This window comes from Anopheles coluzzii, chromosome X, assembly GCF_943734685.1.
Source record: "Anopheles coluzzii chromosome X, AcolN3, whole genome shotgun sequence".
NCBI lineage: Eukaryota > Metazoa > Arthropoda > Insecta > Diptera > Culicidae > Anopheles > Anopheles coluzzii.
This window is the reverse complement of record NC_064669.1, coordinates 5,025,430-5,039,653: the sequence shown is the minus strand read 5'-3', so window position 1 is coordinate 5,039,653 and position 14,224 is coordinate 5,025,430. Positions and strand designations below refer to the sequence as shown.

Here is a 14,224-nt window from a genome sequence, read left to right as displayed (position 1 = left end):
TCAATCGTACGAGGTGCAATTTCAACTTCACAGCAGCTCCAATTCGACCAGACTGAGATTTTCCGAATTACACAACTATGCGCTGGATGCTTCAAGGAGCACACGCTGGAGGCGCTAGAAGTGTGTAATTCTAGCCTCAGTAGTACGTTAGATACGCGAACCGAGGTGTAATTCTGAATAATTGGTATTATCACATACGAGCAGAGATACACAACACCCGATCAAAGCGATCCCAATTCTGAACGCCTGAGAGATGTATTGCATTGAAGTATCAAAAGTGTTTCCACCATTCTGCTCTGCTTGGTTCAGAGATAAGGAAATTCGTGTTTTGAATTCTGACCCTGTGCTGTGAATGGCCCAAGTGTTTGCAATTTCAGCTACACCAGAGACACACTCTGCCTATATTCAAGTGTTAATAATTTGTGGACCATCCTCGGAAAACTTAGGGATTCGAGCTCCAAAGTATTTCCAACTCTAGTGATTTTCAATTACAGCATTCTGATCTGAATGCTTCAGACGTTCGTGTTGGAACATCCAAATTCCAATAGTTTAAATGTTGTTTTCAAATTCCAGTAATATCAAAGATTCCTACATGTTCTGAACGCTTCAGAGATACGTATTAAAGAACCAAAGCGTTTTCAGCTTTGGCTGTTCTGATCGGGGTGCGTTCAGAGATGCACGTTGCAGAACTGAAGTGATGCCAATTGTATTATTTTGCTGTGGATGCTTCAGAGAAGTGGAAACGACTGCTTTCAATTATAGCATTCTGCTCTGGACGCTGCAGATACTCGGGTTGAAGCATTCGATAGTTAAAATTCAAGCTATTCCTCAAAAGCTTCAGAGAATCAACCAAGTGTTTTCAATACCAGCGACATCAGAGATACGACCAACAAGATTTACGGTATTCTAATTCTAGCCTCATGATCTCAATACCTCAGAGGTATGTATTAAAGAACCAAAGTGATCTCAGTTCTATCATTCTACTACAGATGTTAGAGCTGCAGCATTTAATCGTACACAAATTGATCAACACTTTGAATGCTTCAAAGAAGTGAATTCTAGTAACATGACAGACACACGCTACAAAATCCAAGAATTCCCAATGCTTGGATCATGTTCGGGACGCTTCCGAGATACTTCAATTTGAAGAACCAAAGTGTATTCAATTTCTCAGTTTTCACCAAACAAGCTTATGACATACGCGTTTGAGGATCAAAGTGTTTTCAATTCGGACACAAAAACTTTGAATGCTTTAGAGATATTGACTTGAGGCACCTAAAAATGCAACATTTCAGCATTATACTCTGGAAGCTTCTGGAGATCACTTAGTGCCTTAGTGCCTAGAACTGACAAAGAGAGAGAGAGAAATGTAATACCGCAACGTTCAAACTATTCTTACGATTGTTGCATCTCTCGCTCCCTCTCTCTAGGACAGCAAACGCCTCAAACTTGGCACAATGTGCTGTGTCATCGCTCCGCGCAAAGTAACCGAGGTTCAAACATCGCCATAACAACATCAATAAACAAACCATCCTTCCATCACCAATGCTCCCAGGCGTCCTCCGTGCGCCCACTTGGAGGACACGGAACCATGACCAACAGCGAACAACAGCAACAACAACAACGGCAGAATCCTCCCCCTATAATCAACAAACAAAAAAAAAAATCAATCGAATGGTCACGGTGAGTTGGCACCAGTCGCGCCAGGCAATGGCCAATTCGCGGGATGTTTCGTGCAAAGTTTCGGTGCCCTAAGTCCGTCCGTGCGTCCGCGTACCCGTTTTGAGGTTAGACAGTGCTTCACCCTTTCCTCTCGTGCTTGTGTTTGTGTGTGTGTGTGTGTGTGTGCGTTGTTTTCCTTTTTTTGTACCAACAGTTCCCTTGGCACAGGGCTTGCCGCAAGAATGACTTGCGGGCCCCCCTTTTTCCCGACTGGTTCAGGTTGACACTGCGACAATTAATACGGGCAAAGGATCATTGTACTCCGTTGCTTTGTTGTTGTTGTTGTTGTTTGTTCCGTTGGTCCGTTTGCTTAGCTGCTGCTGCTGCTTCGTGAATCGCCGTGCTCACACGCCAATGGCCGTGGTCCTGGTTCCGTGCTGTGTATATGCAAATTAGGCATTCGCTCCTCCCTCCCGCTCTGCCAGAGTTCTGGGGGCATTGGACCAGGGATTGGAAAATTGTTCGATCGGTGCCCCGGTCGTTCGGGCAGGGAGTTTTTGTTTTTGGGGGCCATGTCCATGTCGATTACCTGCCGTTGATAAGCGTTGGGGGGCGAACGGGAACGGGAACGTCTAAAGTTGCTGAAAAGTTTGACGTTCGGGGTCAGGGCGTGCAGAGTCAGCAAACACCCAGGGACACAGCAGAGGCAGTGGCTGTTATCAAAATGGTAAAAGCAAAAACAAACACACAAAAAAACGGGCGAATCGGGCAAAGTTTTCGACACCCCCGTTTGACGTTTTGGGGTATTGATTGACACCGAAATTTGGCAGGTAGAAGGAGGGTTGGAGGTTGGGCGAGGAGGCTTCTCGAGGTTTCTCGCTTGCGGCAGCGGTGGCAATTATAAATTCCCGTGCCACACCGCGTTTGTTTACAAACCCCGTCCATCCTCTTCCGGATCGTCCGCATCCACGGTGCCCCCGCCCCGCCCCCGCCCCCAGCAGTGTGAGCAGCGAAAGAACAAACGACCACGGGGAAACACAACGCAGACATGCGATCATGAGCTGGGTGCTAAATAAAAAAACACGAATAAATTGGACAAATACACAGAAAACGACCGTTTGCGACGGAATAGATAAATTTTAAGGAATTAAAGAAAAATAACAAAAAAAACTCATTCAGAAACTCAATCAGAAGTTCGCCGGAAGTTTTTGGAAGGAGCTACGAAAATCTTTTAGATTTATCTACCTTTATATTTTTACGTGTCATGATTTAAGCAATGGCGTCGTTGATGTAACAATATGTCCTTTCTATATGCCGATGTCGTTAGTTCCAAATAAAGTAGTAAACTTCAGTTTTTAACCATTTATCTTCAGAAGACGTTAAAGCAATCAAATATGTAAACATAACCCATAAAATAAACAATCTTCCAGCTGTGGTACGTGTTGCAGTGGATTGGAGGTCTCTTCCCGCTTCATCTACCCACCGGCACTGGTCTGCCCGTTGCAATCCGACACCGAAGTTTGCGCGCTTTCCGACGCTCGCAACGCCGAAAAGGACAATCCGGCTCGAAGGACCAAACACAGCTCGAACGTGCAGAAGCCGTTTGGCTATAAACAACTACAAAAAACACACACACCACGTTGCTAGCTAACGCAGCGACAACTCGGACCCGAATATTACCGAACGAACGCCAAACGCCCAACAAAAAAAAAAAAAACAACAAAAATCGACAAGGCACAACCATAGAGCCCTTTACCAAAAAAAAGGCAAAGAAAAGCCGAAGCAACATCAGGCAAACGCAATGAACACGCGGCGGCAGCCGAAGGAGGGGGCCGGCCCGGGGCGGAGCGCGCTGGCGGCCGCGTTCACCAGCAACACGAAGGGTGGGGCAATGATAATGAAAAGCGTTTCCATCTTTCTGGCCAGTGGCAGGCGAGCTTCGGCCCAGTCGAGAGATCCGGCCGGGAGCAGCAACGGTACCGCAGCGCAGCCGACCGGCGGTTCGCAGCAGGCGAAGGAGCACCAGGGCGCAGCAGCCGGCACCGGGCGGACGACGATCTCGCGCGACAACCGACGCATCCTCGCCAGGATGGATGAGCTGAACGGCAAGCTCAACCCGAAGATGCTGGAGATGTACAAGCGGCGGACGCACTTTTCCAAGTGAGTTGGAGTTGGCAGGGTGTCTTTTAAAGGCCTCTGGGCAGGGCGATAAAGGGCGGAGAAGGGAGGGGGGAGGGGAATGTAGTTGATCTGCCTCAGATGTAAGAGAGAGTGAGTAAAATCGTGCAAGTGAATGTGTGAATTCAACTCAACACGAAGAATTTTAATTAATATGTTTGATTTTAATCCACTTGCATGACTCAAACTTTTCGAATTTAATTCACACTGCATCAGGGGAGAAGACTCCCAAAGGAGTTATTATTAGGCACAACGAATGAGTGAGATGAATCCCAACAAAATTAGTTGGCACAGAGAGTGAGTGCTCGAATCTAAAAATCGGTAATGTAACAGATGGTGTGTGAGTATAATCGTAAAAGAATGACTAGTCGGCACAGAAGTATTCCTCCAAAAGTAAGTGGCTAAACGACACAGAGAGTGAGTGAGGTGGATCGCATAGGAAAGTATATTTAATGAGTGAGTTAAAGTGCTAAATCTCTATAGAAACTCTACAGCTCTGATTCAAGCCACTGAAGAGAGCAGGTCCTAACAGCTCAAAAGATCACTAAGAGTGCGATAGTGTGCTAATAGAGCAAGACATTCAAGATGACCTCACGCATGCGATGTGGGCGTGAGATATTCGTGAAGCAGTCAAGCAATCAGGTCAGGCACCTTTCATCATGCGCTCCACAACTAGGTAGGCTCGTCCGAATATCGATTAATCTTATCCGGGAGGGGTTTAATTGGCCCATGTTAAGTACTACCAAGTACACTCCCGTAAGACCCTCTCTCCCTCGTGTAAATTCATTCGATGTACGCTCGTTATGTCGAACAAATTCCATCATTTGTACAACCAATTCCGGGAACGGGTATGTGTGTGTCTGTGTGGTACGTTTAATAGCGTGGCATGATTTACTGACCAAAAGCCGAAATCGAGTCGAGCGTCGCACTGAACGCAAAAGGAGCGACCGCACAGGTCCTCCAAATGTGTGTTAGTTTCACCCGGTTCACCCAGTTCCCGGGTGGAGGCAATGGTTGTATGGAATGCATAAATTTCCCCGTTATTGATTTGTTTATCATTTATGATTCGATACAACATCGATGTCCCTTTTTTATCGCGCGGTTACCGAAATGGCTCTGGTGACATGCGATACATATGGATTTTTTTTTGTTTTTGCCTTTTGATGGGTGGGATGGAGAGGAATGTAGTTCCATGGGCGTACTTGCATTATTTTTTTTTAAGCGTGCAAGGCAGGTAGGCTTATGAGGGTGAGAGGAGAAGCAATCATCATGCCAGCTGCCAGAATGTCGTGTGAGTTAATTTTTTGCTTTTATTGCTTGCTAGGCAAACGACCGTAGCCAATTCAGAGTCATCAATATATCTGAAAGGTAAAGAGATTTTTCGAAAGCTAAGCAATGCATTAAAGATGACCTGCAGAATCTATACATCATCAAGAATCATCAACAAGAAATCTTCAAATTTTAGAGACTTTTAGAAGCCAAAGTTCAATTGCAAAGGTCTTAGATCTTAGTCACAGTAAATCGGTGAACTATGGAAGTAAAACCATGGATCTTATCAGCTCACGCTGAACGTACATCTCCAGGAATATGGCTAGGTCCTGGGTTTCATCATGTAAGTTATGTTCTTCTGTGTCCTTGTGTGGAATACAAAACTTCTTATTCTCAGCTCTGCTGGAAGTTCTTTTAATAGTTCCTAATGTCTAGGAAATTCTACGTGATTCGGGCTACTGTCTCCCTAATTCTGTTTGCGGGTTTAGCAAAGCGAATGGTTGTTCAATATCCGCACGGGACATTCATTTGTTGTTGAGGTTCATAATGTTGTCTTATTTTGGATATCGTAAAGACGTAGATATGTCATTCAGTAACCTTAACAAATGTAACAGATCATAGGGTTACGAAGTCCTAGAAGAAGTAGATGACAACGTCTAGCATTTGGCCAATGGTTATATATATGACTATAGGATATTCCTATCATATTTTTCGATATTGACAGAAAAGTTAGAGTCAGGTACTGTTAGAGACAAAGAGTTCCTATGCGCCAAAGATATTACGTACACAAACTGGAGACAGGATATGGTGACAAGACGTTGAGATTTTTGTGAGATATCATTTAGAACATGCCGCCTGGCTATCGGATGACTACAGATTTCCTTGTTACACTCCATTTTGAAAAGAGTTGGAATAGCTTACCAATTCCCAACTATATCCTCCAAAAACAAAATCTCTGTCCCTCAAAGTTTCACCCCAAGATTCGCAAATTTGGTTAACTGTTTGTACCCTCCAATTCCTTCCAAACTTCCAAACATTTCAGGGTGGAGGTGGAGGCACTGTGCAAGATCTATCGCAAGCTGGTCGCAAACGCCAGCATGAACTCGAAGGCACTAGCCGCCAGCAACCCGGGCGTAATTGCTAAGGCCGGCTCCTCAATGGACGGCATCGACCGGTCGGTCTTTCGCGAGCTGCTCCACAGCACGTTCGACATCGTGACGGAGGAGACGCTGATGGAGCGCATCTTCTGCGCATGGGAGAAGGGCTACGAAGGTTTGCCGATCCGGCTCGAGGGCTGGCTGATGGGGCTGTCCACCTTTCTCAAGGGTTCGCAGGCGGAGAAGACCGCGTTCTGCTTCCGCGTGTACGACCTGAACAGCGACGGGTTCATCACGAAGGACGAGATGTTCGCGCTACTGCGCAACTGTCTGATCAAGCAGCCGCAGGACGAGGACCCGGATGAGGGCGTCAAGGATCTGGTCGAGATTGCGCTGCGCAAGCTGGACATGGATAAGGATGGCAAGGTAGGACAGGGTCACTGAGTTAGCGATGATGTTGGGGATGCTCTTTTTTATTTGCTTATGTGTTGGGATGGTTTGCAGATTTCCTTCCAGGACTACCAGGAAGCGATTGCGGAGGAACCGCTACTGCTGGAGGCGTTCGGCCAGTGTCTGCCCTCGGACCGGGCGACCATGTCCTTCCTATCGACACTGCAAGCGTAATTGTTACCCTTCATTACTACTCGTTTTCACGCTATCTTTCTTTACTGTTCGACTCATGCAGCTAACGAACCTAACGAGCACTTTCTAGTGGCTGGTTGGGGGGGTGTGACCCCAACTCACCTGCCGAGGAATACTCACTCTCCTCCTAGTAGTACTATCAAACTTCTGGGAGGGGCGAAGGTATCCCATTGCCTCTTTCCTCAAATCCCAACCAAACAAACAAACGTAAGACGCAGGCTTCCCATTCCAATGCCCCCTCCAGAACGGATCGAGGTAAAGCGGGAGCTCCAAGCGAGCAAAAACCCCAACCTTTTATGCCTTAATATTGCGCCCCACCTTCACTGCCGCCCTCTTGCTGCTCAACTGCTATCTATGTATTTCGTCCGTTTTTTGCCTGTGTCTTGTATCGACCAACATCGTTTCCTCTCGTTAGCATGTGAATGTTTGTTTCGTCCTGCTTGTCCTGCTGCCTGGCCTCAGTTGTTTTACTATCGGTTTTGGAAGGCTTGTTTCTGTGTGTGTCGCCTGTCATTACCGTTTTCACGACGCTCTATTGACGCTATAAAACGTGCGGAAAGACATATCCTCGCCGTCGCCGTTTAAAGCCTCTACTTGCCGCTATACAAAACCGGGTTTTTTATTTCACTTTCTTCCTTCGGTTTCCTTTCCTTTCGCTGTCACGCGCGATCCCCTCTTTACTGCGTGACGACCCACGACTTGTTGCATTGTACAAATAGCTCCGTCCAGTGCGCCACCTTCCCTCCCTGGGTCCCCCCCGGAGAGGCACGAGGTTTTATGATTTTCTCGCTACGCTACAAGGACCACTCCGATCAGCTTGTCGCCTGGCAGGCTTTGTGTGCGTGTGTGCTTGTTGTTTACGATCTGTATCGCTGTATGTGCCCCTGCTGTAAATATTGCTTGCTGCAGTCAGCGGCTACGACGCATCATCGTATCGCTCTGTAAATAATTATCCATACGCAACCATCGATCCACCATTTGCTGAGCATCGGGAAACTACTGCATTGCGATGGCTGCAATGAGTGGTCGAAAATGGAGCACTTTTTGGTTCGATCATGGCCGCTGCACGCTGATAACGATCCAGTTCCTTTAGTTAGCGTTATCAGTGGGCAGATATCAACCACCTGCCAATATCTTTCTTCATCTTCTCAAGCTATTACTGCTACTACTGATGCTGCTGTTGTTGTACGCAATGTGACACTATCTGTTGCCTGCTCACTGTTTCTGTTTGTAATGTCCTTCGCCTCTCAGTACTTATGTTGAGTCCATTTGGTAGACTGATTAATGATTGGGAATGAAGCTTTGCCAATGATCGAATGAATCTAAATCTTGGATAAGGAATCTTCAATCTTTCGTGAACCACGAATGACTCAATGAGTCTTCAAAGATTCGATGAATAATTAAATATTCTAAACTTCATGAACCTGCTCGAACGTTGTTTGTACAAGGACAGTAGTATAACGTTTTTTTTAGTGCAGAGCGTATTTTCAACAACAGTGGCCTTCAACCTGTGTTCCGTGGCGTTAACAGACGTGGTCCGCGAAAGAACTTATTTTCGAAAACAGAAAAGCTTTTTGCTATACATATCGTGATTTTTTCAGCAAGATTAAATTTCCATAAAACACGCCTGGAATAAGATGTCAACATATTTTTGATCAAAAACTTTATTTTTAAACTAAGTTTAAAAAATGCATATCCTCAAAGGATGTGGGCCGCGGAAAATGTGTTTTCAAAGTGGCCAAGTGGTCTTTGATCCTAAATAAGTTGGAGAGCACGGCTCTACAGAAGTTAAATCGTTAAATCTATTCATAATCGTCTCGGAACTGGTTCAGAATCAACTGGAACCCTCCAGAAGATAAAGCCTTGGGAACCATGCATGTCATTAAATGGCTCAACCTCAACATAGACATAGAAACATCCAAGTATAATTCCGAAAATTCCAGACGATTTCAGAAAATCTGTTCCGGACAATACTAGGCGGTTTCAAAAGGTTTTGATTGCATCTTGTTTTTCTGGAACTGGTTCCGCTATTTTTTAGCATTTTTGGAACAAGCTAAATCAATTTTGATCAACCATGAAACGACCTCTTTTTGCAAGTACTTTTTGGTATCTCTTTGATATGAAGGGATCTGTACTGTTGCTTATTTTTTCACAGATAAGGCAAGAAACCCTGCAATTAATCTGCTCTGTCCCTAAGATACGCGATTTATAAATTCCAAAGCACTCCATGTATGTCGAATATCATGTTTTTTTAAATCCAAAATGCACTTGATAAATGTCTATTTTTGATTAACACTTTGACATTTCTGGCTTTTCTAACGAATTAATTTTTTTTTGTTTTTTTTTTGCAAAAAAAGCAATTTGTTTTCCATTTGGAAATTCTTGGAGCAAATTTTACGGATTTGACACATCGCATATACATTTCGCATTTGCCGAGAGCCGCGTAACTCGGGAACTGTGCATCTAATGAGTTCCAAGATGAAATCTTGGGTAATTTAAAATTTGTGACATTCATTTCTAGATTGAAGCATCGCAAATTTGAGACTCAACAATTGATGTCCTCGTATGACTCTTCGTTGAAGATTCCTTCTTCCGATTGCACTACACACTAGCTCTTAGTTGTTCTGTCCCAGTACCGGCGCGTCACTTGTAATGGACGCCGCACTTGTTCACAAAATACACCCACTCTATATCTCTCTCTCTCACACTCCCACACACACACACAAAGTTCACCTCATCAGTTTACAGAGATGCACGATTTTATCTGTACGCTTTCGTTTCTTCGTCTCGTTTTGACGTTTTTGGTGCTATACTGTAGCCAAGAGGACTCCAACTAATGTTACCGACGGAAAGGCCCACTTCAAACATCTCCAAGGAATACTTCTGCGTAAGCAAACCACTTCGAACAAAGGCACAGGTACAAAAGTGGAACAATCGTACAACCCACAAACCCTGCAAATGTAACTCACGAGTGCTCGTCTCTTCTTTTCAGACCTCCGACGGTGACGGTTTGTGCGATTTTCGTCTTATCATCATCACCTTCCGCCTACCCACCGACGGAAACCTGCACCAGCTGCACGGAGTTGAAGAGGAGTGAGAAAAGGAAGGAAAAACAGGTCAGCCATCCGTCCACCGCCTGACCTTGCCATCCGTGCGCCGTCAGCACAGTCGTCACCGCAAAAGTTATGATGCGCATCGCCGCATCGGCCGCACCTAAAATCGAAGGTCACACATGGTTTGGTTAGGCCTGGGGAGGGTAGGAGTCAAGGAGCCCGGAGGTTCCGTATCCGGAAAACGTTCCGGTTGTTTTGATTTTGCACTGTTTGCCAATTTGAAAAACATACTATTTGCTACATACGCATGACGCACATGAATGCCTTGGAAGCAAAAACAAAAAGCTTTCGACTTCGACGCGATAGAGGTAGATTTCTAACGTTGCTTAGGCAGACGGGTGGGCCCAGGGACAGGGCCAGACAGCGCAGGCAGCTCAACTAGGCTGTCAAGCAATTAGCGAAAACGCCAAATTAGAAAACTCACTAGATGCAGGTACGACGGGTAACAGTATCCTAGGTCAAGCCTTACGCCTATATAGCGAAACTCCAACCAGCAAGTTGGGGTTATGTTTTGTTTTTGATGTACGAAAGAGACCAACCGCAAACTTTACAACATGAGCAGAACTATATTAGTGAACGAATTAACGAAAGAAAGCTATTTATCTAGTCGTAAGTACCGGTTAGGTCCGTTTTGACAGGTTGCAATATTTTATAGTGATTTGTAGAATGAGAATGTGTTAACTTCCGAATGCTTGCTGGACTTTAGATTGTTTGAGTTTTCATAGCAATAGAGCAAACCGAGAGAGAGAGAGAGAGAGAGAAAGAGAGAGAGAGAGAGAGAGAGAGAGTGAAGTGTTACAAATAAATTAATTTGAGGTGTTATTAGCATTACATTTCTTCATATTTCACATAGTAATTCAGTCAAGGAAATCCTGTCCGACATAACAAATTCTTGAACTCGGTTTTAGAAGTATATTTCTATGCTCATTTAAAGATACCTTGAGAGCCCTGTATAGACTTAAGGAGTCTCTATATCCCGTAGTCTATATATCCTACGCGGTGCCTAGAGCCTTCAGAGCCTCCAATAAATCCTTCCCAATTCCCTATCCAGTGCTTCAACGTCACTCAATTAAATGAGTTTTCGCAAATTTGACCACTTCATTATGTCCTGAACGTCCCTCGCACTGAAGCAGTAGCTTCCTCATTTGTCTAGCTCTGAAGATCCAGCTAATGGATCTGCGCCTTGGGCAGTCGTCCAATAGATGACCTTTCGTAGATCAGCCGACAGCACGCAAACGACAACAATTAGGGCACTAACCGGTCTTGGGCGCACTTTGCAGAGGAAACTTTTCCACCCCACAAACCTGTTGTAGCGATCAATCATGGTACTCTTCATCTTAAGATATCCCAAATTGCAGGCATTGTAAGACCAGGGCTCCTCTTTGTCTGTTCTTTGTTAGATGGAGGGGAACTTTAGAAGATTTCGAAATCTGCAGACCTTACAAGGGGATTGTAAGGGACGTGCCATTTCACGTGATTCAATGCCTGGTTTCAGCTGATTTCAGCACCCAAAAGTATGAATGTTCTCTCCGGAGCATCGTAGCAATTATTTGTAATGCACGCAGTACGCATGTTTTGCTCCACGTGCTCTTATTGTATGCATGTCCCATCAGCAGCAGCCTTGCGCTTGGGGATGAGCCCCTAGCAATGGGGTGAACACATTTTCACCAGCTCACCTTCAAAAGGGCCCACCCATGGTCAAGATCGCAGTATGAGGTGTCTGTGTGTGCGTGTACCCACAATTACCGCACTTTCGTCATCGGTAAGAAGAGCAGCACGATGGTTTTATAAAGTTCCCATTTCGATCGATTCATCCAAAGCTGTCCGACGCATCTAATCGTGCGAAGGTTACAGGCCACAGTTAAGCTCCCATTTTATTTCCACGCTACACCATTTGGCGTAAAGAAGTGGAGCCATTTCCATTTCCTCCTCCCTCCCCCACACACCCTCCCCCGGATAATTGCTTCATTTCCATGTAGGAGCTGTCGAACCGGCCCAAAACTGCTGGCAAAGTTTCAGCGCACGTGAGTGCGCTGATTTCCCTCTCGCGAGCGCGCGCCCGGACAGCGGGTTGGCAATTTACCCTGAGCGCTCCCCGTGTGTCCGGCCACACATTTGAATGACCCACGGCAGCGCGATGAAGCAACACACAACAACACAACAAAACCGTACAGAACGGCGAAACAACAGAGGAAGCGCGGAGGAAAAGAACGCAGAGCACACGGACGACGCGTTTTACGTGCCGCGCGGTGTGCGTTCACTTAATTGTGTACAGAGCCGTGGACGGTGCGCGTTTTAGAGGTCAGTGGAGGATTTTTTTATACATATTTTTTTTTGTTGAACGGGAGGGGGAGGTTGATGTTTTCATACACTGTTTGCTGGCTTTTTGTGATGAGTGTCAAACGGTTTTTTGTTGTTGTTGGGGGACCAACAGAGAGGAAAGACTATCGAAGAAACCATCAAAGGGGAACTGAGCGGCGAGACAAATTATTTCTCGTTGACCGGGTTGACTTCCTCTCTTTTTGTACACAGTAAAAAAAAACACACGATTTGAGCACTTCCTCGGTGCTGGGTTATTCAGACGGCCATACGCTAAGGTCAATGTAACATTTGATAGATTTTGGGGAAGTTGCAACTGAAGGTATGTACGAGAGCAGATCTCCATGGAATTTAATCCCCAGACTAAGCTACCCAAAACTTAAGCACACCTACTTGCACTACAGTTCGATCTCCCAAACATCTACAACGTTGACAACATTTTGGATTAGGATATTGAGTTTGTTGAACAATCCCAGGAGTAAAATTTACCATCTCACTTTCAGCCTCAGACTAACTGATGTCTAGCAGATATTGCCGGAAGTAAAAAATGGTAAAATTTCCAAACATCTTCTACTTCCACTGTGTCAGAATTTTATTAGATTTTTTTTAGAGCATTCCAAAAATGACACTGGCCAAATGACATCGAAGATCTATCCATACATTGAAGATGTATGCGAATAAGACAGTCTTGCGATCTTCATATCGTCATCCCGATCCTAAAAGAATGGCCAATGTCGTAGTCTTCCAAGAATTCCCAATTCTCCCAAAGAGTTGTGCTCATCAATTCACATTGAACGTTAGTCAGATATATAGAAGACATAAGAGAATTTGAATTCTGCACATCTGGAGCACCTAGGAGCATCATTTCTGTCATGTTCCAACAATCTTTCTAGTCCAAGAAATCTTGTCTCAATATTCACAAACCTCTCCATATCGAGCAGCATCGATAACCACCGTACAAGACCGCAAATATCATCCTTGGGGTGCAGGGCGGCAACCTTAAGCTGCCCCAAAATATTCCGGCGAAGAAGTTACGGAACTCACCCACTGACTGACATTGAGCAGTGTTCACCCCTGCGCACCCCGCAATGTTGTCCAATGTCTTTTCGGTCGACATCTCCACTAGCATGTGCACGCGTTTGCTCATGAATGTATCATGAGCACACATACGCACCTGTTTGCCGGCTGTGCTCATTACTACTTGCCAGCGCATTAGCGGCTACCCCAACCGTGGCGGAAGGACGGGTGTGGGAGGGAGAAAAAATTACGTAAAAAGAAAAAGAAAACAACAACGCTATGGTGTAGTATTGTTAAACGAAGCTAACAGCTATCCAAAAAGGTGGCACACACACGCCCGGTGGTCGTTGCCGCACACTGAGCTGCGCCGGTGGACAGAAATTGAAAGTTAGTTGGAGAGTTTGATTGATTGATTGATTGATTGGAACACCAATAGGTCTGTCGCTGTTGTTGATATTGAGATCTGGCCACTGCCACTGTTGGTTCGAATTCATTGGAGCAGAAGGCTTGCAGCTCGGGAATGTCTGGAGGGGATCAAACCATGGGCGATGACATGATGCTAGATGATTAGCACATCTCATGATTGCATCTCATTTGTAAAACGTGAGCCTCATCGGTAGCCGCCGCTAATCAATCGTCGTCGGCGTCGCCAAACCATGGGCGAAAGAGACCCGACACCCCACTGTGCGGCTCGTTTCCGACACGAACGTCCGAAAGGGTGTCGGAAGCAACCAGTGGAGGGGCGGGGGGGAGGGGAGGACGGAGGGCACCGTGACCCCAGCGGTGCTAACCGACGGCAAAAGGAAAACGACCGCGTCGCGGGGTGGTAAATACAGACATACACGCGCCGTTTGTTTGGACAAATTGCTCTCGTTTGACGACGACCAATTGGTGGCGGGGGGAAGGTGGAGAGGAGAGGTTTCCGAA

At 45.7% G+C, this 14,224-nt stretch overlaps 1 protein-coding gene across 2 annotated transcripts; it reads left to right on the top strand.

Moving 5' to 3' along the window:
* The first annotated feature begins 44 nt into the window (after window positions 1-44).
* On the top strand, window positions 45-10,795 carry LOC120955638 (calaxin-like). 2 transcript variants are annotated; one of them, XM_040376690.2, is made up of 6 exons: window positions 45-1,787; window positions 3,093-3,822; window positions 6,152-6,632; window positions 6,711-6,826; window positions 9,667-9,765; window positions 9,841-10,795. In XM_040376690.2, exons 2-5 carry the CDS (start codon window positions 3,464-3,466, stop codon window positions 9,683-9,685), a joined length of 975 nt encoding a protein of 324 aa, XP_040232624.1. In that variant the 5' UTR covers window positions 45-1,787; window positions 3,093-3,463; the 3' UTR covers window positions 9,686-9,765; window positions 9,841-10,795. The 2 variants fall into 2 exon arrangements, with proteins under 2 accessions (XP_040232624.1, XP_040232634.1); XM_040376700.2 differs by having other exon boundaries at window positions 6,711-7,103.
* Window positions 10,796-14,224: the final 3,429 nt, after the last annotated feature.

Coding starts and splice junctions, on each gene's coding strand:
- LOC120955638 (XM_040376690.2), top strand. CDS start 3,464: ATGAACACGCGGCGGCAGCCGAAGGAGGGGGCCGGCCCGGGGCGGAGC. Junction 3,823..6,151: donor CGGCGGACGCACTTTTCCAA/GTGAGTTGGAGT, acceptor CAAACATTTCAG/GGTGGAGGTGGAGGCACTGT. Junction 6,633..6,710: donor ACATGGATAAGGATGGCAAG/GTAGGACAGGGT, acceptor GATGGTTTGCAG/ATTTCCTTCCAGGACTACCA.